Below are 20,718 nucleotides of genomic sequence, written 5' to 3' on the forward strand. Positions count from 1 at the left end.
CTGAGAATTTTTGCTTACTTTTTGATCTTTGATATTATTTACATAATTATTTGTAATAACTTCATAGTTTTAAAATAGAAATGACATGTGCTTCATATAAAATATTTAAGCAATATAAAGGAGGAATAAAATATCAAGCCTTTAATCAAAATATTTTTACAAGTTTAAATAAATATTTTGCTAATGGAAGCAATATGAAGAGAAGCCTGCAGTGTACACTAAATTGTATGGCTAAAACAAATAGTTATTTCACTTAAATAACAGCATCGTTTACTACATTCAGGTGCTGCCCAAGAATTATGTATTTTATCTGATTTTATAGAAATCTTTAATTATTCTCTCAGGGATACCTCTGTGGCTCAGTGGTTGAGCATCTGCCTTTGGCTTAGGTTGTGATCCTGGGGTCCTGGGTTCATGTATGCATCAGGCTCCCCATAGGGAGCCTGCTTCTCCTTATGCTTATGTCTCTGCCTCTCTCCCTGTGTCTCTCATGAATAAATAAAAATCTTAAAAATAAATAAATAAATAAATAAATAAATAAATAAATAAATAAACAAATCCCTCAAAACAAAACTAAATTATCACTCAAGAGAAAAAGAAAGCTGCTTGAAAATTTATTTTGCCATTTAATTATTCTCATATAGTGAAATTAAAGATATAATAATAAGGCATGCCTGGTATCTCAGTCAGTTAAGTGGCCAACTCCTGGTTTTGGCTCAGGTCATGTTCTCAGAGTTCTAGGATCAAGCCCATGTAGGGCTCTGAGCCCAGCAGGGAGCCTACTTGAGATTCTCTTTCTTCCTCTGCCCCTCCCCACTCCCTGTATACTCCCCCTCTCTAAAATAAACAAATCTTAAAATATATATATATAATTAGGCTGGGACCTATCTTAGTCAGGGACCTTTGTTTGAAATAAATGCATATCTATTCAAAGATTTTTTAGGGGTGCTTGGGGATTGGAGTAGGCTAAGCAACCAATTCTTGATTATGGCTCAGGTAGTGATCTCAGGGTTATGAGATGAGCCCAGCTTCAGGTCCCATGCTTAGTCTACGTAAGATAATCTCTCTCTCTGCCCTTACTGCTCCTGCCATAAATAAATAAATCTCTAAGAAATAAAGAATTTTTAAAAGTAATTTCTAAGGTGTTCCTTAGTATTTTCACAATGTACATAAGTGCACTATCAGAGAATGCAAAAGAGTTCATATTTGGGTTATAGCAGTTATGTATTCATTCTTTCTCCTGAGCTCTGGAAGCTTTTTGAAATTCAACAATAGTAATTCATGCAAACATTTACTAACTACCCTATATGTGCCAGGCACTCTGTCCTGTTTGGGAATATAAATTCCTTTACCAAAAGTATATTTTTGTGTTCTATGAAATAAACAAGAAAACCATAACTATTTAAGATTAGTACTTGGCCAAGGCATCCTCTCATAGAATATTCTCACTCATTTATTCAACAAATAATTGGACTCCTAAAATATCCTACATGCCAAAGATGTGTGTAATCTATACTGAATAATTAGCATGTCACAATAGACCATAACTGCCCAATGAGAATTAAAAGAAGTCTTTCTGGAAGAGGTGATATTTAAACTGATCTCTGAAGAAGTAAAGTTATTCATGAGAATGTCAATGTGTTTTGAAGGTTTCATGTAGAGAAGTGTATGTGTGAAGGCTGTAGAAGAAAGAGGTATGACATAATGAAATTACTTAGCATGGTTAGAATTAGTGCCTAAGCTGTTACTAGGGCACTCCATCGAATCCCAGATGCACCAAAGAATTGGAGACCCAAGACCAGAGGGGGAGATACAGTTTATTGCATAGATAAGCAGAGGATGGTTTCAAGAGTGAAAGCAGGCCACTGCTAGAGCGAAAGTGGAAATGACACCAAGAAGTTCTAGCTGCATCCTTTTAAGCCTGCTTTGTGTAATGTAAACTTGGCTTTGATTGACATTTTTCATTGACAACTGGGGGTTATATGACATTTTGGCCACTGCATGTGTACCTACCCATGATGCAGTCTTATAATTGTATTTATTTATGTATCATATATTTATGAGTATCTAATGAGCTTTTGTTGTGACCTTAAAGATACTTAAGGGCAAGTTGTATCATTTGTGCACAAGCTCAACTCTTGAAGTCCTTTTGTGGTTTTTGAGTCAGTTCTTTGGCTAGGCCTTTCCTATTCTGTTAGCCTTTAGAGATGTCTCTAGAGGTGTGGCTGTTAACACTCAGAGTAGCTCTAAAGGTATGGACAACATCTGCTTTATCTCTCCTCCCTCATGGCTAACTGCCTAAAAGAGCTGCTGGGTAATAAAAATTGAAGAAAAAAATTGAAGAAAATATCAAATAATTAGGCATTTATAACATAATATGTAATATGAACCATGGAGGCATTTCAGGCTAGAACCTGGTTGACAGTGGGCACAGTTTATGATGTAATAGCTTTAAATCAGCACCTAGGTAGGGGGTTTTAATGTGAAAACAGATGAGTAATTGTTAGTTTTTATAGCTTTTTTTTTTAAGTTAATTAACAGTCTAATCTTCTAGAAGTAACTATTTCCTGGATCAAGAGTTATTTCCACCTGATCCCAATACTATTTAGCACAAAAATAAGAAAGTATGCTTTATCACAGAATTGATTGGTACAGGAAAAATAAGTGTTCAGCCCTGAACTATTTAGCATAGGAACAGGAATGTTTGTGGGTCAGTTCTCGGCAATTAAGACAAGAAATGAAAATGAAAGCTAAATAAAGTCACAAGAAAAGACACTAGTGACTTTGGTAAAAGCCGTTTCATTACATGGGTGGTTGGAAAGTCAGATTGCAATGGATTGAGGAGTATTCAGAGGGTCATAAATTAAGATAATGAGTGCAGACAACACTTTCAAGACCTATGGTTGTGAAAGGAAATAGGAGTAACTATGGCTTGAGTAGTTTTGTGAGATCAAGAAAAATTTTTGATTGTATGTTTTGTACATCATAAGTTGGTGAATTCTTTAACATGCTTAAATTCCAGTGGGAAGAAATCATACTGCCCTTTTAAAATTCCATTTCCTGGAACTTGAGGCTTTATGTTGTTGGGCCACAATAAAGATAAAATTATAGTGTAGGATCCTAACACCTGAGAGACATTTAGATTGGAAAGAGATTATAAAGTTTATTTAGTCTGAAGACATAAAAATCAGACAATAATAGAAATAATAATGTCTTTTATTTTATAGGAAATACTATAAAGATATAATGTCTATTTCCTAAAATTTTATTTTATAGGAAATACTATAAAGATATAATCTCTATTTCCTAAAATTTTAAAGTCCCATTTGATAAACTAATAAGGTTGGATAATAAACCATAGTTTGAGAATCCTAAGTGTTCTGATGTGGAAACTCCTTTTTAAATCCTGAGTCAAAGGTCAAGGTCAAAGAGTTCTACACAAACCTGATATCAAGAAATGATTTATGAGAAAATGTGCAAGCACTGTGACAGTGATGTTATAGGGAGAAAATCAAGTCAAACCAACATAACCATTTTTCTGACAGATCAATCATCCTTCAAGAAAAATAACTAGCTTTTAGATATAATATGGAGAAACTCAAGAATTAGAACTTCAAGGAAAAAAGTTAGGAGTGAATGAGAACTCTGGAAAAGAAGTAGTTTGGAGCCTAATTTCTAGCTCTCTATTCTTTTGATTCATCCTTGTAACACTTTCAAGGTCTTCAGAAAAGGCCCACCTCTGTAGCGCAATCAAGATTTGTTAATATACCTTGATTACAGAAAAGTAGTTAATGCTGCCTTAAGAGAAATTAGCTTTACATAAACCTTGTCAAATTCTATGTCCTGTTTGATTTGCTATGTGAGGTCTCACCAAACTCTAAAACTGTATTACTCTATTTCTTTCACTATTCTTCTAATATTGTGTCCACCACAACTTGAGTGACTTGAAGATAAACTACTACACTAAATTCTTTTCTTGCTAACGTTTCCCAGGATATGAAAATCTTAGTGAAGTATAGAACTTTCTGGCCTAAGTATGTTTCACTTATAGGAAATTAACCTAAGGATCTGAATGTAAGCTTTATCCCAAGCTCTCTTTAAGTCAATCTGGAGCCAATGTTCAGGGCTGTCTCTAGTATCTTGACCAGACATCAGGATCTGAGTGGGGCAGTTTTGATCTTTTTGGAAACTTGTGCTCTTGGCTTGAATCTCCATAGTTACCTGTAACACAATAATGATATGTTCAATCTAGATTTAAAAGTCCATCCTGCAGGGTATTTTGTGACTTTCCTGATCAATGTGTTCATGTTTAGAAGAATATTCTTGTCACATATGCCCGAGCCTGAATTCCTAAAATATACAGTGGGAAATGACCATATTCTGGGGTTATAATTTGCAAATTTGTGAAAGGCAAACATATGGTACAGCAAAATTTATATTAATTTTAAATATTTAAAGGGAAACTGGTAAAGTCTGAAGAAAATAACCATATTGTGTAGACAAATATTATAGATAACAGGGAACACACAGGATTTTAATTTTAATGAATTTAGATTTGTAAACTTGTCTGCAGTTCTTTTGGATTTTCTATGTGCACAAACATGTCTTCTGGAAATAATAGCGGTTATACATTTATTTTGGTTCAACTCTAATGGGCTTTATTTATTTATTTTTCCTTGTTTGCATTACATTGGAAAGATCTTCCAGAAAAATGTTGAATAGAGGTGATACTAACGAATTTCATTTTCAGTCTTAAAGAAGAAAGGTTTCCATTAAATAGGTCTTCTGTATGAATGAATTAGGTGCTTTTACATGCTTAAAATGTGTTCCTTAATTAAGTTCAACTTACTTGTGATACATTGTCCACTATATATGTGATACATTTATTTTTTATGTTTTCTTTTTCTTTCTTTCTTTCTCTGTCTTTTTTTTTTTTTTTTTTTTTTTTAGAGAAAGGAGCAGGAGAAACAGAGGGAGAGGGAGAGAGAGAATCTTAAGCAGGCTCCATACCTAGTGTGAAGCCTAATGCAGGACTCATCACCCTGAGATCATGACCTGAGCTGAAATCAAGAGTCTGATGCTTAGCCAACTGAGCCACCCAGGCACCCTGTATATACATGTTTTTTTTACATACAGTTTTGTATTTAGTTGCTAGTATTTTGCTTAGGATATTTGCAAATATGTTTAGAGGAAAGAATACCAATTAATTTTCTTTATTTGCAACATCCTTTTCAAGTTTTGTTTCCATGTTATATTTGCCTGATTAAATGAGTTAGAGGAAAGGTTCTCCTTTTCTATTCTTTGGCAACTTTTAAGAAAGTCTTTTTCTGGGACACCTGGGTGGCTCAGTGGTTGAGCATCTGCCTTTGGCTCAGGGCATGATCCCGGAGTTCCAGGATCAAGTCCCACATTGGGCTCCCTGCAGGAAGCCTGCTTCTCCCCCTGCCTATGTCTCTGCCTCTCTCTGTGTCTCTCATGAATAAAGAAATAAAATCTTAAAAAAAAAAAAAAGAAAGTCTTTTGCTTATATTGTTTTTCCTTTTCCTCACCCCTAGTTTTGCATTGGTTTTACTATCATGTATAGAGGTGGATACTGAATCTTGAATCTTTGTCTTGATGTCTTTAGGACTATTTTGAAAACTCTTGGCCATTATGTCTTCAGATGGCTTTTGCCCTATCATGTCTCTCTTCTGCTTTTAACACTATAATTATATGAATTGTTTGTTTCATTTGTTTCAGAAACTATTTTTTATCTTTTTTTAAGATTTTAATCATTTATTTATTCATGAGAGACACCAAGAGAGAGGGGAGCAGAGACATAGGCCGAGGGAGAAGCAGGCTCCATGCTGGGAGCCCAATGTGGTACTCGATTCTGGGTCTCCAGAATCACACCCTGGGCCGAAGGCAGGCAGGCAGGCACTAAACTGCTAAGCCACCCAGGTGTCCCTTTTTAATCTTTTTATCTCAATGTTTTAGTTTCAATATTTTCTATTTATTTTTCAGCTTATATTTTCTTCACTTGCATCCAATCTGCAAGTTCAAGTCCTCTATCAAAACCTTAGCTTAAATTATTATATTTCCACTTGATTTTACATATAACTTAATGTTCTTGAAAGTCTCCAGCTTGTAATCTATATTAAAATACATTAATTAGGGTTATTTTCACATCTATAACTAACTGTGATCCTTCTGTTCAGAGATATACCTGTAGCACCTCAGAGCCTGTTTCTATTGTCTGTTTTTCCCTCTCGGTAGAGTTTATTTATAGGCCTTCTTCTTCTTAATGTCAAGCACCATATACATGCACCAGAAATCAGAGTTTCTATGAGGCTTTTCTAAAGGGGTTTATTTTGACTGATTGTCAACATTTAGATTAGCAGATCACCTTAATGCACTCAGAGACTTCACTGATTCAAATCTAGGTTTCCTTCCTTGTATTACCTTGTCTTCTTGTCTATTTCTATTTCCCTTGACTCCTAGAATAAAGCCCTTTAGGGAGTTTAGCTGAGAGCTTGTGTATTTACCAGAGTCTCTCATCCTTGCTGGTCCTTGGATTCAAATTTTTATTTTTCAAACTCTATTTAACTTCTCAATCTCCAATAAGCCATTTTCTGCTTGTCTAGCAGTGCTTAGGAATCACAAATATCTCTGAGGAAAAGTGAATCACAATGACAGTCTTTCCCAAACTTTCCTCCTTTATGGCCCCTCTTTCATCTCTCAATTTCTTGCTACCTTTGAAGCCTATACTTCCAATATCCATCTTTTACTCCAAGGCCCATGATACTGTTGGCTGCTGCATTGTGCTGAGTTTCTCAGATTTTCACTCTGTGCTGCTTATAATTAATAAATACCGTCAGAGGGAATGAAAAAGCAGTGGAGAATTTTGAGCTGACTTCCATGACTTTTTCTTTATTCTAAATTCTTGGTCCTTCAAGTTCTGGTTGTCTTAATGGCTATTTTTAAATTCATTTAGTTATTTTGATTTTATAGGCACCATTTTTTTTCTGGCATTCTCAATGAGGGGTTCAGTCAGTTACAAGTTATTGCCTTATAATTAGAAACAGAAGTCTCCATACTTTCTGTTTTGAAATAAACTATTTCATCATTATTGTTATATATCTAATTCATTTTCATTTTTAAGTTGTTATAAGCTTTAATTAGCACAGCATCAGAAAACTTGATCAGGTTTTCTGGGCCTATCATGCATATAGTGAGAGTCTTCTCCTTAATATGGAGTATGGTATTTTAAAGTCTTCTTTGTGAAACAGTTTTTTATATTAATAGATCCAGTTGCCAAACTTAAGTATCATGAATTTTTCAAAATTTTAAAGTTTATCACATATACACTCATAGATATGGTTAAAATATTTGTTAGTACTGAGCTACTACATTTTGTATATATTTTTTAAACAACTGGGTATAGACTATGAAACTCAACAGTTTACTTTCAGATTTATTGTCAGTCTTTTTTACAAACCATGCTTCACAATTTCTCATAATGAAAATCACTTACTTCTGTAAAAGAACATTTACTATAACCTCATAGGAATTGTAATTTAGAATACTATAATTAGGTGATCTACCTCAATTTCAAATGGATTAAATTAACATTTTATTAGTAATCAATTTTCAAATAAGCATGTTAGTAATTTACTATTTCTATTACTTTTTCAGGCTTTTTTTTAACTTAATGTCCTAATAAATATAGATAACCTACCTTTTAAATCATTGTAAAGCTAGAGAAAAAGATAATTAAGAATTCATTTATTGCTTCTTAGAGCAAATTATGTCACCCAAAATAGATTTTTCTGACTTCTATTAATAATGATTAACATAAGGAGACATGCATTGATTTTCCCTTTAAAATTGTAAAACTCTGTGTGTTGTTTTAGACGAGTTATAGCACTTTATAAACACCACCTTTTTTTGTGTGTGATTTGTAGGCTGACAGCAACTAGCCATTCATTGACGCCTCAAAGTGATATGGATTCCAGTAGCTCTGAAGAATTCTATCAGGCTGTTCACCATGCTGAGCAAACATTCAGAAAAATGGAAAGTTACTTGAAACAACAGCAACTCTGTGATGTTATTTTGATTGTTGGGAACCGAAAGATACCTGCACACAGGTATAGTAACCTGTCTTTATTGAATTCATATGGTTAGAAGGATAGTCTGGTATGTAGGATGCAAAACATTCTATGAGTACAGAATTAGGAATCCTTTTTTTTTTTTTTTTTTTTTGATACAATAAAACTCTATTAAAGGGCACCGGGATTTGAATTTCATGTCCTTTTCACATATCATGGAATATATCCATCCTTTGTTTTTCCCACCATTTAAAAATGTAAAATCTGTTCATAGCTTGTAGGCTCTGCAATAGGAACCAGGCCAGATTTGGTCCATTGGCCCTAGTTTGCTGATCCCTTTGTAAAAGGACTCAGGATTTCAAACCTTTGATTCATGGAAGAAAGTAAAGAATGTAATTTTAAATATTTTGACTTTGATATTTTGTTACAAATTTCCAGGTATCTTATCATATAATATACATATAATATGTGTGATATTTTATTGTAAAAATATTGTGATTGTGTGTTTCCATGTGTTTATCCATTAAGTGATTGTTATGCTCTCAAATGTTGTCAGGCTCAGAGATTAGATAGCCAAAAACTACTGTGAATGAAAGTAAGATTTTCCAATAAGAACATCAAGAATAACTCGATATTTCATCTATTAACACTTGTCATCTTTCATAGTGCTATTATTTAAATACAAAAAAAACCTACAAAAACTATGAAGCATACAGGTAAAATTTGCAGAATTGTAAATCACAATTTAAATGTACTCTACTAAGCTTTGTCAAATAGTCATGGCTAAATCTATGTATAATAGTTGAGAATACACATTTTTAAGAGAGCTTGAGTTATTTTTTTTTTTACCCTTTATTTCCTTTGAGGGGAGAGTTATAATGCTATTTTAAGTAATCTCTTTTGGTAAATAAAGCAAATATAAATACTTCAAAAACAAAACTTCCTCTGGCTAGGGTTGATAGTCTATTTTATGTAAATCATAATCTCACTAAGTAGAAATCCATTTTAATTTAGGAGATTGTACTTAAGATTTGAAGTGAGATATACTTTTCTGCCAAAATTAAAATAAATCAGGTTATCATGGATATATATTGTTTGTTTCATGTAGGAAATTCAAAGTATTTCATGTTGACATCTTTATTTTGCATTTATTTATTTATTTTTTAAAGATTTTATTTATTTATTCATGAGAGACACAGAAAGAGAGGCAGAGACATAAGCAGAAGGAGAAGCAGGCTCCCTGCAGGAGCCCAATGTGGAAATGAACCCAGACCCCAGGATCACGCCCTAAGCTAAAAACAGATGTTCAACCTCTGAGCCACCCAGGCATCCCTATTTTGCATTTGTTAATTAAAAAATGTATAACATACTAATATTATTCTTAAGGTACAATGTATTTGAGAGCTAATACACTTTTAAACATTCCATACATATTTATGATTGATAATTCTAAGTTACATAAGCTAAATGTAACTTAAAAACTAAAATCCAATTATTTTGCCATATTAATTTCTTATCAGTTTTCTTATGAAAACTCATTAAATTTGATGTTGGTTTTTTACTTGTTTTCCTTTTTAAAATTTTTTAAAAGATTTTATTTTTTTATTCATGAGAGACACAGAAAGAGAGGCAGAGACATAGGCAGAGGGAGAAACAGGCTCCCCACCGAGAACCTGATGCGGGACTCCATTCCAGGGCCCCTCCATTCCAGTGGCCCTCAGGTCCACACGACCTGAGGCAAAAGCAGATGTTCAACCCCTGAGCCACTCAGGAGTCCCTATATTTTTATTTTTGAAATTGTAATTCAGAAAAGAATTTTAATTTAATTTTGATGCTTATTATTTTATTTTTAAATAGTTGAATATATAGGCAAATAGCCTTAAACTCCTTGATGTATGTTGTTTAATACTATTATGCTAATGAATTGATAGAAAGGGTAAGTTATCAACATATAAAAAATATTTTAATATACATTTCTTTCCTATGTTTAACATACATTTTATTACTTAGATAATATATATACATCTAAGTGCTGACTAATAAAAACATTCCTGAAGAATGAAGCTATATTTCTACTATGATACTGATATTAAAATGTGAAAGTGAATTTGATATACTAGAAATGCATAGGAGGGAACATTTAACATTGAATAACTAATGTAGGTCATGTAGAGTTCAATATTATCAGCTAACTGAGGCAACAATTCTAATAATATACTATTCATACACATTTTCAAATATTTCTATAACATTGCATTAGTATTAGCAAGAAAGCCATAAACAAATAGTCATTATTTTTGAGATATTCAATGTTGTAATATGTGTAGCAAATATGCAAATTATGCTGAATATCATCTAAATAACATCTAGATAAAAATTCTATTATAAGAAATACTCTTAATTTGAGAATGTAACTAAATTTACTTCATTAGCTTATAAATTGGTTAATAGCATATATATGTATGTATAGAGAGGGACCCAACTCAAAAGTACATTAGCACATCAGATGCTCATTAATTTTTTTAAAAGAGCAGTGTTTTGTGTAATTTATATAGTTTTATTTTGCCTTTTGTTTGTAGTAATTTAATATTTCTCATTTGAAGCATTTTTAACCAATATAATGAGCAATTCTCCCATGTTAATTATATTCTACATTGTTTTCTTTGTTACTCTTTTTTATCTAGATTGTTAACATTATTTTCTAAGTAATTTATTTATGGAAGTTATTTCATAATAATCTAGATAACTAAGAAATAAAATAGCTTCTTGGTTTCAATTATTGTAAAACATGAGTAATTACTATTTTTATACATGTTACTCTGAACATTTAAATATTTTATATAGTTAGCAGATATTATAGCAAGTAATTATTGTCAACTATCTATATTTTCCTTAAATGTGACAAGAAAACTTTTAGCCTAAGGCTATCTGCTAAATTCATTCAAATAAGGATTTATATTTTCCTTATACCATGACTTAAAACTTTAGTATTACCCATTTTATAAATAATTTATAGAGTTATTATTATAAGCTAAAAATACATTAACAAATGTGTGGGAAAATATGGAGCACTGGAAAAAGGCAAGTGCTGTTTTTAGTGATTGCAGATACATTGCACCTCCTTCTGTATACTTTTACACAGTAAAATCGTAATTAATGCAAGATTAGCTCTTTGCTTTAAACAATCATTTTAGCAGTAGTAACAAAGGAATGGATTTTGAAGTTATTTTGTTATATTTTGAGTAGCACAGATGAGTATTGCCTTTGGCAAAATATATATGATGTTATGATCATTAGCACTTGAACACGGGACTATTACAATAATTTCAAATAATGAAAAAAGAAATAGCTTACATTAAGATCTACTGCTCCTTCAGGAAAGACATTGAAAGCTAATCTTATAAGTATTCACTAAATATCCATTTATAAAGTCATGTATGTTTAACTCCACATTATTATCTCATCATTCAAAACTTTCAAGGCACTCCCTACTTAAGGTGATAAATTATGATTGTGAAAGGGCTCTCCACAAAACCCTTTGTTTTTGTTCTGGTTATATTGTATATATGTTTTTGGCCTGATATAAGTCACAACTATCAATGTATTTATGAAATCCCATGTTTATATAGATACAATAGTTTATTGTTAAGCATATTTTTAAGTAAGTTAGCTTTAAAAAACTAATAATACTTAAGATGATACACTAATAGATTTTTTGGCATGGGAAATAATCAAAATTCTGAATTCATCTGTGCTATAAGTTTTCAGAGAAATTCTAAAATAAATATAAACTTTTCATAAATGGCCCAGAACAATTGATTAGTGACAAGTGAAACAAAAAACTGAATATAAATCCATGAGTACTAAATATAGAGAATCTCTTTCTAGGTAGTCTGCCTGTAATCCTGGATATTAGCTGCTAAAAATTAGACTAATAAGATCAATATTAATAACTGGACAGCCAAATTATCAATCCTAGAATTAAAGTATATTCAGGGGCTACTTTGTTACCATGTACAGGTATATAATGAAATATCATTTAGCCTATGAAAGCCATTATTAGGAGTAAGTGCATTAGATGGAAATAAATGAGAAAATATTAAATAGCTAACAACCTCTGAGTTGGAAATAATATAATTTATAATTTTTTGTGCATAGTAACAGTGTGGAAGGATATACAACATATTGTCAATAAAGCCTTTCCGTGGGGAGTGGGAGTAGACAAGATAAAGAAGGGGTTAGCATTTTTTTTAATGTCCAGACATATATTCTTTGAACTCTTTAGAATGAGCATGCAGTAATTCATGATTGAATAAAGACTTAAACAAAAAATAAAATGATATCTGATGAAGACAGAAAGTATCATGCTCTATAGACCAAAACCCTGGAAATTTCATTTAACATCAGATTCTGTTTTCAATTTTGTCTATGCTTGATGACAGATTTAGTTATTTCAATAATATATTTATCAAGAGTTTATATTTTATTTTTTCAATATTATATTTGTTATATATTACATATATGATTTTAGTGTTTTTTTTTTACTAAGCACTAGTATCATAAAAATAATTGAAGCTAAAAGTGGCAATTGAAATGATGTATTTAGAAACATTTAAAAAATATTAAATGTAGTAAAAAGAAATTACTTTCATAAGTAATTTAGATTAATACTCAGAAGTAGGCAAGTAGTATTGTCTCTGTACTGATGGGAAGTTTATTTACATAGATTTTCTGTAACGACAGAAGAATAACTCATTTCTTCTATTTTATTAAGTACAACACCCACCTGAATCTCTCAATCAGCTTGGTAGTTAATAAAGCTTTGAACCAACTTCAAGATAAAAAAAAAAAAATGTTTCTACTGCCTGCTGGTTTCAGTTGCCTCAAGTAATACCCACAACCCTAGGCATTGCCCATGGTGCCAGGCTCCCAGCAGGCTCCCATGGACTCAGGCTTCCAGCACATCTCAGTGTCAGCCTCCTCCCATGGTTCAAGCTCCTAATGACTCTGGCTCTGAATCACTTGCCTAGAACCTAGGCTACTGGCAGGTTCTTGTGAACTTAGACTCCTGGCTGGGCCCAGCCCAGCTAGCTACCAGAGATTCAGGCTTTTGCCCACCAAAGCACCAAGCCAGCTCCCATGTATCCATGATCCCTGCCTGGCTCACCCCAGTGTCATGCTGGCCCCTGAGGACCTAGATTCTCCCACAGATCCAGACTCTCTACTTGTCCCAACACCAGACCTGCCCCAGCAGAGAGAACCTTCTGGTTAGCTCCCATGGTCCCAGGTTACAGGTTGACTCTAGAGGCCGCAAGCTCCATGCTTGCTCTAGCATCCAGCAGACACAATATCCCTAGCTTTCAGTTTGGCTCCCACAAAACCAGGCTCCTGAACTATCCTAAAATCAAATCAGGCCTTATGGACCCAGATACCAACCCAGTGGTCCCTGGTCCCTGATTAGATCCTGTAGACCCAGTACCCATGTCTGCCTATGCAGGTCCAGGTCCAAGCCAGTCATTCAGACTCAGTGCCAGGCCCATCCCAGTGATCCCAAGATCCAGACCTACCCCTAGAGACTGAGGCATTAGGCTAGTCCTTTGTATACTAAAGTACCGAGGCCCACCCACCTGCTGACCTCATCACCCAAGGATTTTAGCACGAAGCCTGTATGTGGATACCACCAGATGATCCATCCAGAATCTCTGAATGGGTGGACTGGTAAAGCCATTTGTAAATGGCTGTCAAAGCCATTCTGTAAAGATTGGAAGAGCCACCTACTTCCTTGAATGCACAGACAATAATGCAAGGCCACAGGATAATTAGCTAAAAAAAATACATCACCAGTAGACCTGCCTTAGACAAAATGCTACAAGGAGTTCTTCAAGCTGAAATGAATGGACTTTAATTAGTGACATGAAACCTTGAAAGTATAAAACATACTAGTAAAGCTAAGTATACAGTCAAATTCAGAACAATTTAAAAGTGTAATGTCATTTAATTTAGAGATTAGAAGACAAAATAAAGACAAAACTTAAAAAATAATTAGTGCTATAATCATTAGTTAATGGATGTACAGTATAAAACAAGGTAAATTGTGACATCAAAACAAAATATGCAGGGAGTAAAATGTTGTTTTTGTATGTGATTGAAATTAAGCTGTTACTAGTTTAGAATAGACTGTTATATTTATAAGCTGTTTTATGTAAGCTTCATGGTAACCAAAGCACAAAAACCTAAACTACATATGCAAAAGAAAAAAAGGGAAAGCATAACATTATAGAAAATTATTAATTCACAAAGAAAGATAGCAATAGCTAAAGAGGAAGAAAGAAACAAGGGGGTGCCTGGGTGGCTCAGTTGGTTAAACATCTGCCTTCAGCTCAGGACCCCAGGGTCCTAGGATCAAGTCCCATATCAGGGTCCCTGCTGAATGAGGAGTCTGCTTTTTCCTTGCTCTACCCCTCCCCTCTGCTCATCTGGTTTCTCTGCCTCTGTCTCTAGCTTTCTCTCTCGAATAAATAAATAAATATATATATATATATATATATATATATATATATATATATATATTTTAAGGAAAGAAACAAAGGACTGCACAACAGCCAGAAAACAATCAGATAGCATTGTAAATCCTCACCTATCAATAATTATTCTAAATATAATTCGATTAAATTGTCCAATCAAAAGGTATAGTGCGATAGAATGGATTAAAAAATAAGACCCAACTATATGCTGCCTACAAAAGATTCACTTCAGCTTTAAGAGCATACATAGTCTCAAAAATGAAGACATGGTAAAAAGTATCCCAAGCAAACAGAAACAAAAAGAGAGCAAGTATAGTTATAGTTTTATCAGACAAGATATACTTTAGGGCATAAAGTTGGCAAGAAACAAAGGTAGTCATTATGGAACGATTAATCAATTCATCAACAGGATAAAATAATTTGTATATATTGTGGCAATCATTTTGCAATATGTATGTGTATCAAATCATCATATTTTTACACCTTAAATACATGTTATATATCAACAATATCTCAATAAAACTGGAAGATGGGGAGATAAAAGAAGCTAAAAAACTTTCATTTCATTTTTTCTCCCATCATTTAGATATCATTTTAATGTTGTCCTTATGCCTACTACTGATTTTTAGCAGTACATGAAGCATATTTCCTTGCATAAAACAAATGTATACCAAACATATATGCCTTGGTCTATTCCTTTTTGGTGATGCAAAGGGATTATAAAACATGATAGTTTTCCACATGAAGTTTGCAATAATCTTGAGGAGGAAATAACCCATAGGACAATTAAAGAAATTATAATAGTTATCATATATTACATTATAACTGCAATGGAAATAAGCAGCTTTGATTCCAAATGCAAGATATAATCAAATATGGAAGTGAGCAGTTTTTCAGAGAAATTGTGTTTGGGGTCAGCCTAGTGGAAAAGAACAAGTGAGGTATTTTAGATAGTGAGAATAATATGGAAAAATAGAGAAGTAAAGAATTTGTGAAAATTTTGAGATACTGGCCTAAAGTGGAGTCATTTGTACTGGAAATACTGGGAAATTAAGCTGTAAAAGTAGGAAAAAATGGTTATGACAGATTTTGAAAACCACTAGAGAAATTTGAATTTGAAATGATGTGCATAGTTAGAAGCTCATGTAGATTCTTAAAGAGGGGAGTAGCACAATTCAATGAACAACAATAATAATAATAATAGTCCTAATGCTAGTTGACATTCATTTTGATGTATGTGTCAGGCCCTGTTGTAAGCACTTTGAATATACTAATCCATTTTGTCCTAAAAGGGAAGGAAATCCTTAATCCCCCCCCTTTTCTTACAGAGTTGAAAATGGAGAAATGGAGGAAATTAAGACATTCACCCAAGTTAATAAGAGGTAGTAGAAATACAATTCAAACTCAAGCAACTCTGTAGAAATAATGTATTAACAAGTACAATAGACTGCTTATCATAATTCACAAAGATAACTCTGAAAACTGGAATCACTTTAGAAAATGTACAGAGTGCTCGCTTTGGCAGCACATATACTAAAGAAAATGTACAGAAAATGGGCACAGAAAAAAACTAGTTAATGGTCTAGGAAGATGTTAGAGTTAATCCAGGCATGAAGTGAGTACTATATAGAGAAAGAGATGAACTGAGAAATATTTTGGAGAACTGTGTCATAAGTTAAGTTTTCCTGAAAGTAGAGCTAGAGACTGGAATTCATGTGTGCATGGTTTATTTAAAGAGCGTCCTCAAAAGAAAGGGAAAAGGATAGGGCAGAGGAAGGAGCAAATAAAAAATGTAGTCTCAGCTGGAGTCTTGCTTCATCTTTAACTCCCAAGAAGCTCTGGAACATGACTTTGCTGCAGAGTTAGTCATACTTTGAGGAAAAAGACAGCATTTTTACACTCTGCTTTTATTATGTATTGCCATTGGGCTCACCCACATGATGAGAGTAGGGGAAGTTGTGGAGGTATGAGGAACAAGGCACATAAACTCTCAGGGAGGCACCTCCTATTCGCCAAATGTGATCTAGGGAAGGGATAGCTGGGACACAAGTTAGGTGATATTATCACTGGCACTGAGGGCAGAGTTGTGCCTCATAAAGGGGATCTGGCCAGAGTAACCACAAAGTCCAATACAAAAGGAAAGATTAACTTTGTGTCATATTTGAGATAAGCAATAAAAGAGGAGGAGACATAATAATGACTTCATAATATCTACACTGAAAATTCAATATATTGGTGTTACACCAATTAAAAACAGGCTAGTAAAAATGAAAAAAAAGAATCTCACGGAGAAGATTCTGAATTTAGTTTAGAGCACCCTGAAATATTACTGGGCTCCCTGGTGAGCAGTTTCTGCAGGCATTCGAAATACATGGCAAGATTTAAAACCATCATAATGGCAATAATTAAGGCCATGCTCAAGTATGATTCTGAAACAGTGAGTGTTAAGGCAAAAATTTGGAGGTCTGAAAAAAAAAAAAAAAAAAAAAAAAAACCTAGGGCAGTGAGAGGGTCAAGAAGTAAGGGTATAGAGAGAAGTCAATGAATCATAGGTAAGCTGAGATAAGAAAGTCTGTACTGCCTTAGCTAAAAAGGGGTTTTAAAGAAGAGGAGGAGGTCAACGATGTCAAACACTGCCAATAAATTGGAGTAGGGCTAGAAAAGTTTAATAGATTTGGAAGGAAATAAATTGTGATGACCTCAATGAGAGATTTTCCAGAATGGCTGCATGCATTCATATATTTATATATTTTCTGTTCTTGCTTCCATGGCATTAATAGAAGTTATATATGTACCTATAAAGATATTACTTTCTGTTATGTGTTAAATCCTTCCTCCAAAACCTAATTCCCATCTCATGTATGACTTAATCTAAATGCAATATAAACTTGTTTGTACTTTTGTTATTGAATGAAAGAATATAATATATTTTGTATGTTATAGCTGATTGAGAAGATTTCATGTAATTAAGATTGAATTCTACAGGTCACATATTTTACTCTATATAGATGTGACCCTGTTACAAGTAAGGCCTTTCTATGTATAAGATTAAACTGGTTAACTTTATATCAATATACTTCTTCTGCTCTAGGAATGATATGTATCTCTCTGGCTTATGACAGCTTATTTTTATAGCATATAATGTTATATTTAGTTCTTCTGATAAAACTGATTTGACATTGATCTAATTGGTATGTAATATTTGAAAATATCTGTGTCTTCATTATTTTGTCAGATTTTGAGAATATAAAGAAATAAACTGTTTAGTTACTAAAGGCTAAATTAAATGTATAACAAATTGATAACTTGGAATATTTTGAACATGTTTCTACCCTAGGCATTAATATTAATCATGGATCCCATAAAATAATCTTTAAATGCATAAGGTATACATCGAAAGATTTTTTTTTCAGTTGAGAGAAGGAATGTCTCTCTTTGTTAAAGTTAGCTTTTACCACGCCCTTCACTTTCATAAAAATCAAGTATAAAGTAGATAAAATTACAAAATAAATAATTGAAAAAAAGTATCTCTTGATTTGAAAACTATGAAAACTTGTAGATAACAATATCCTTGACCTTTCTTCCTTTCCTTTCCCTTACAACATTCTTAGAAAGAAAAGGGCATCTGTGGCACCTGGGTGGAACAGTTAGTTAAGCATCGAACTCTTGGTTTGATCTCAGGGTCATGACTGCCCCACATTGGGCTCTGCACTCAGTATGGAGTCTGCTTGGGACTCCTTCTCCCTCTGCCACTCACCCTGCAAGCCCTCTTTTATTCAAATAAATAAATAAATAAATAAATAAATAAATAAATAAATAATTTTTTTTTTTTTTTAAAGAAAGACAAGAAGTGCATCTAAAATTTGCTGTTGCTTAGCTTACAGATATAAGCATCACATTTGGTTCTATTGATGTATCGTCCATCACTTTTTAAGTATTTCCTCACTTTCTGGAACAGAAGATATTCCAGACTTACTTTATGCTTTGCCTATTTCACCCTATGGTTGGATTCCTTAATGTACATATAGCTGCACACACATGTACACACAGTATTTCTATTTCTTATTAAGGACTGTAAATTTACACTGATATATCTGAATTCTTTTTTCTTAAAGATTTATTTATTCATAAGAGACACAGACTCAGAGAGAGAGGCAGAGACATAGGCAGAGGAAGAAGCAGGCTCCTTGCAGGGAGCCCGATGTGGGACTTGATCCCGGATCCTGGAATCACGACCTGAGTTGAAGGCAGGTGCCCAACCCTGAGCTGCCCAGGCATCCCAGTATGTCTGATTTCAATCCAGTATCATAGGATTTATCTTGGTTTCCATTTCCATATTTGTAACTCCATTTTCATTTATGAGTAACATTTCTCTGATGATCTTCAAGAATGTACTAATTTCCTCTAATCTATTTTAAACAGAAAGAAGTTTCAAACTTTCTAATTTAAACAACTATGAAAAACATACCTCTTAACCATAAAGCATTTTTTTACTGTTCTCTATTTCTTTGGACTGAGAATATATTGTCAAATTTTTACAATTGGAAATTTATACTTCCACTTAGGATTTTAAAGATTTTATTTATTTTAGAAAAAGAGGGAGCAGGAGAAGGAAGATAAAAACATAGACTCAGAGCTGAGCACAGAGCATGATATGGGGCTTAATCCCATGACCCAAGGTCATGACCTGAGCCAAAATCAAGAGTCTAATGCCCAAATGACTGAGCCACCTAGGCACCACCCCACTTAGGATTTTAAAGTACATGAAAAATTCACACTCCCTTTAAAATGACTATAAATCATCAGAAAATGAAACTTTTATACCTTTTCTTTAAAGGTATCAGAAACTTGTGACATAAACAAGAAAAAAAAATTTAAATAACTAAAAATGAGTATGACACTCCCTTCTTAGCCTCAACTTTGTTTTTTTCACAATGTCTAATATACAATTGAAATTTACAATAGAGGGGGAAAAGCAGACGAATATAATCCGTTGGGAAAGTAAAATCAGTCAGTGGATATCAACCTAGAGATGATCCAGGTTTTCAAATTATCAGTAGAGTGCCACCTGGGTGGCTCAGTCTGCTAAGCATCTACAATTGGCCTAGGCCATGAACCCAGGGTCTTGGGATTAAGTCCCACATCAGGCTTCTTGCTCAGTTGGGAGTCTGCTTCTCCCTCTCCTTCTGCCTCTACCCCCACTTGTACTCTCTCTTGCTTTCTCACAAATAAATAACATTAAAAAATTATCAGTAAAGAGCATTAAAGCAACTAAGAAAAATAATTTAAAATATCTATAGGAAAAGATAATGTAATGAATAAAGCGATGGGAATATAAAAGAGATTTGGAAAAATTCAAGTCACTACGAATCATCTACAGTAAAACACAGAGTAGAGAAAGATTGAAAGAAAATGAACTAAGACCCAACAACTTGTGAGGGAAAGGCACCATCAATTCCTGAAACATATATCTAATTAGAGTCCTAGAAAAAGAGAGTGAATTGTGTGAAAAAAAAACAGGAATTATTTTCAAGTAACTTTCTAAATTTGATTTAAAAAGGTCTATCCACTACTCTACAAAGCTCAGAAAACCATCATCAGAATAAATACCAAGTAACTACATTGAGGTATATCATTGTCAAACTGCAGCATCTTAGGAAAAAGAGGGGAAAAGAGTAAAAAGAATTAGATATAAAAGACATGGTAAATCAGGAAAACAATTATAAGAATGAAAGTTCTTTACTGAATTATCTTATTAGTTCTTTGGACTCTGCTCCCCCCCCCCCCCAGGTAGATGATTATATCATCACCCGCTAATCAACTCATTTTGATTGATTTGAAAACATTTCCTGTTTTCCTGAGTTGATTCACAGTAAAGAATGAATGTTTCTATATTTTCTATTAGAAACATTGGAGCCTAACTCATAATAGAATATTATTTTTCTAGTCCCAAAGGCTTGAATTCTATATCAAGTGAAAATAACTTTTTAAAGATATTTTCAATGCATCTAAATAAAGACCTTTTAGATAAATGAAAACTGGGACAATTTAGTGTCATCAGACTTGTAGTGCAAGAAAAACTAAAGAAATTTATTCCAGTTGAAGGG

At 33.3% G+C, this 20,718-nt stretch overlaps 1 protein-coding gene and 1 long non-coding RNA gene across 2 annotated transcripts in view; one reads left to right on the plus strand and one right to left on the minus strand.

Annotated features, from left to right (window-relative positions):
- The window catches only part of KLHL1 (kelch like family member 1), a 362,820-nt gene that overhangs the window by 112,688 nt on the left and 229,414 nt on the right, over positions 1–20,718 (plus strand). The window contains exon 2 of the mRNA XM_077855417.1: positions 7,944–8,126. Within this exon, the coding sequence (XP_077711543.1) occupies positions 7,944–8,126 (183 nt within the window). The remainder of the gene's footprint in view (positions 1–7,943; positions 8,127–20,718) is intronic.
- The window catches only part of LOC144287919 (uncharacterized), a 133,017-nt gene that overhangs the window by 106,731 nt on the left and 5,568 nt on the right, over positions 1–20,718 (minus strand). The window lies entirely within an intron of this gene.

Source organism: Canis aureus, chromosome 17 (genome assembly GCF_053574225.1).
Source record: "Canis aureus isolate CA01 chromosome 17, VMU_Caureus_v.1.0, whole genome shotgun sequence".
Taxonomy (NCBI): Eukaryota; Metazoa; Chordata; class Mammalia; order Carnivora; family Canidae; genus Canis; species Canis aureus.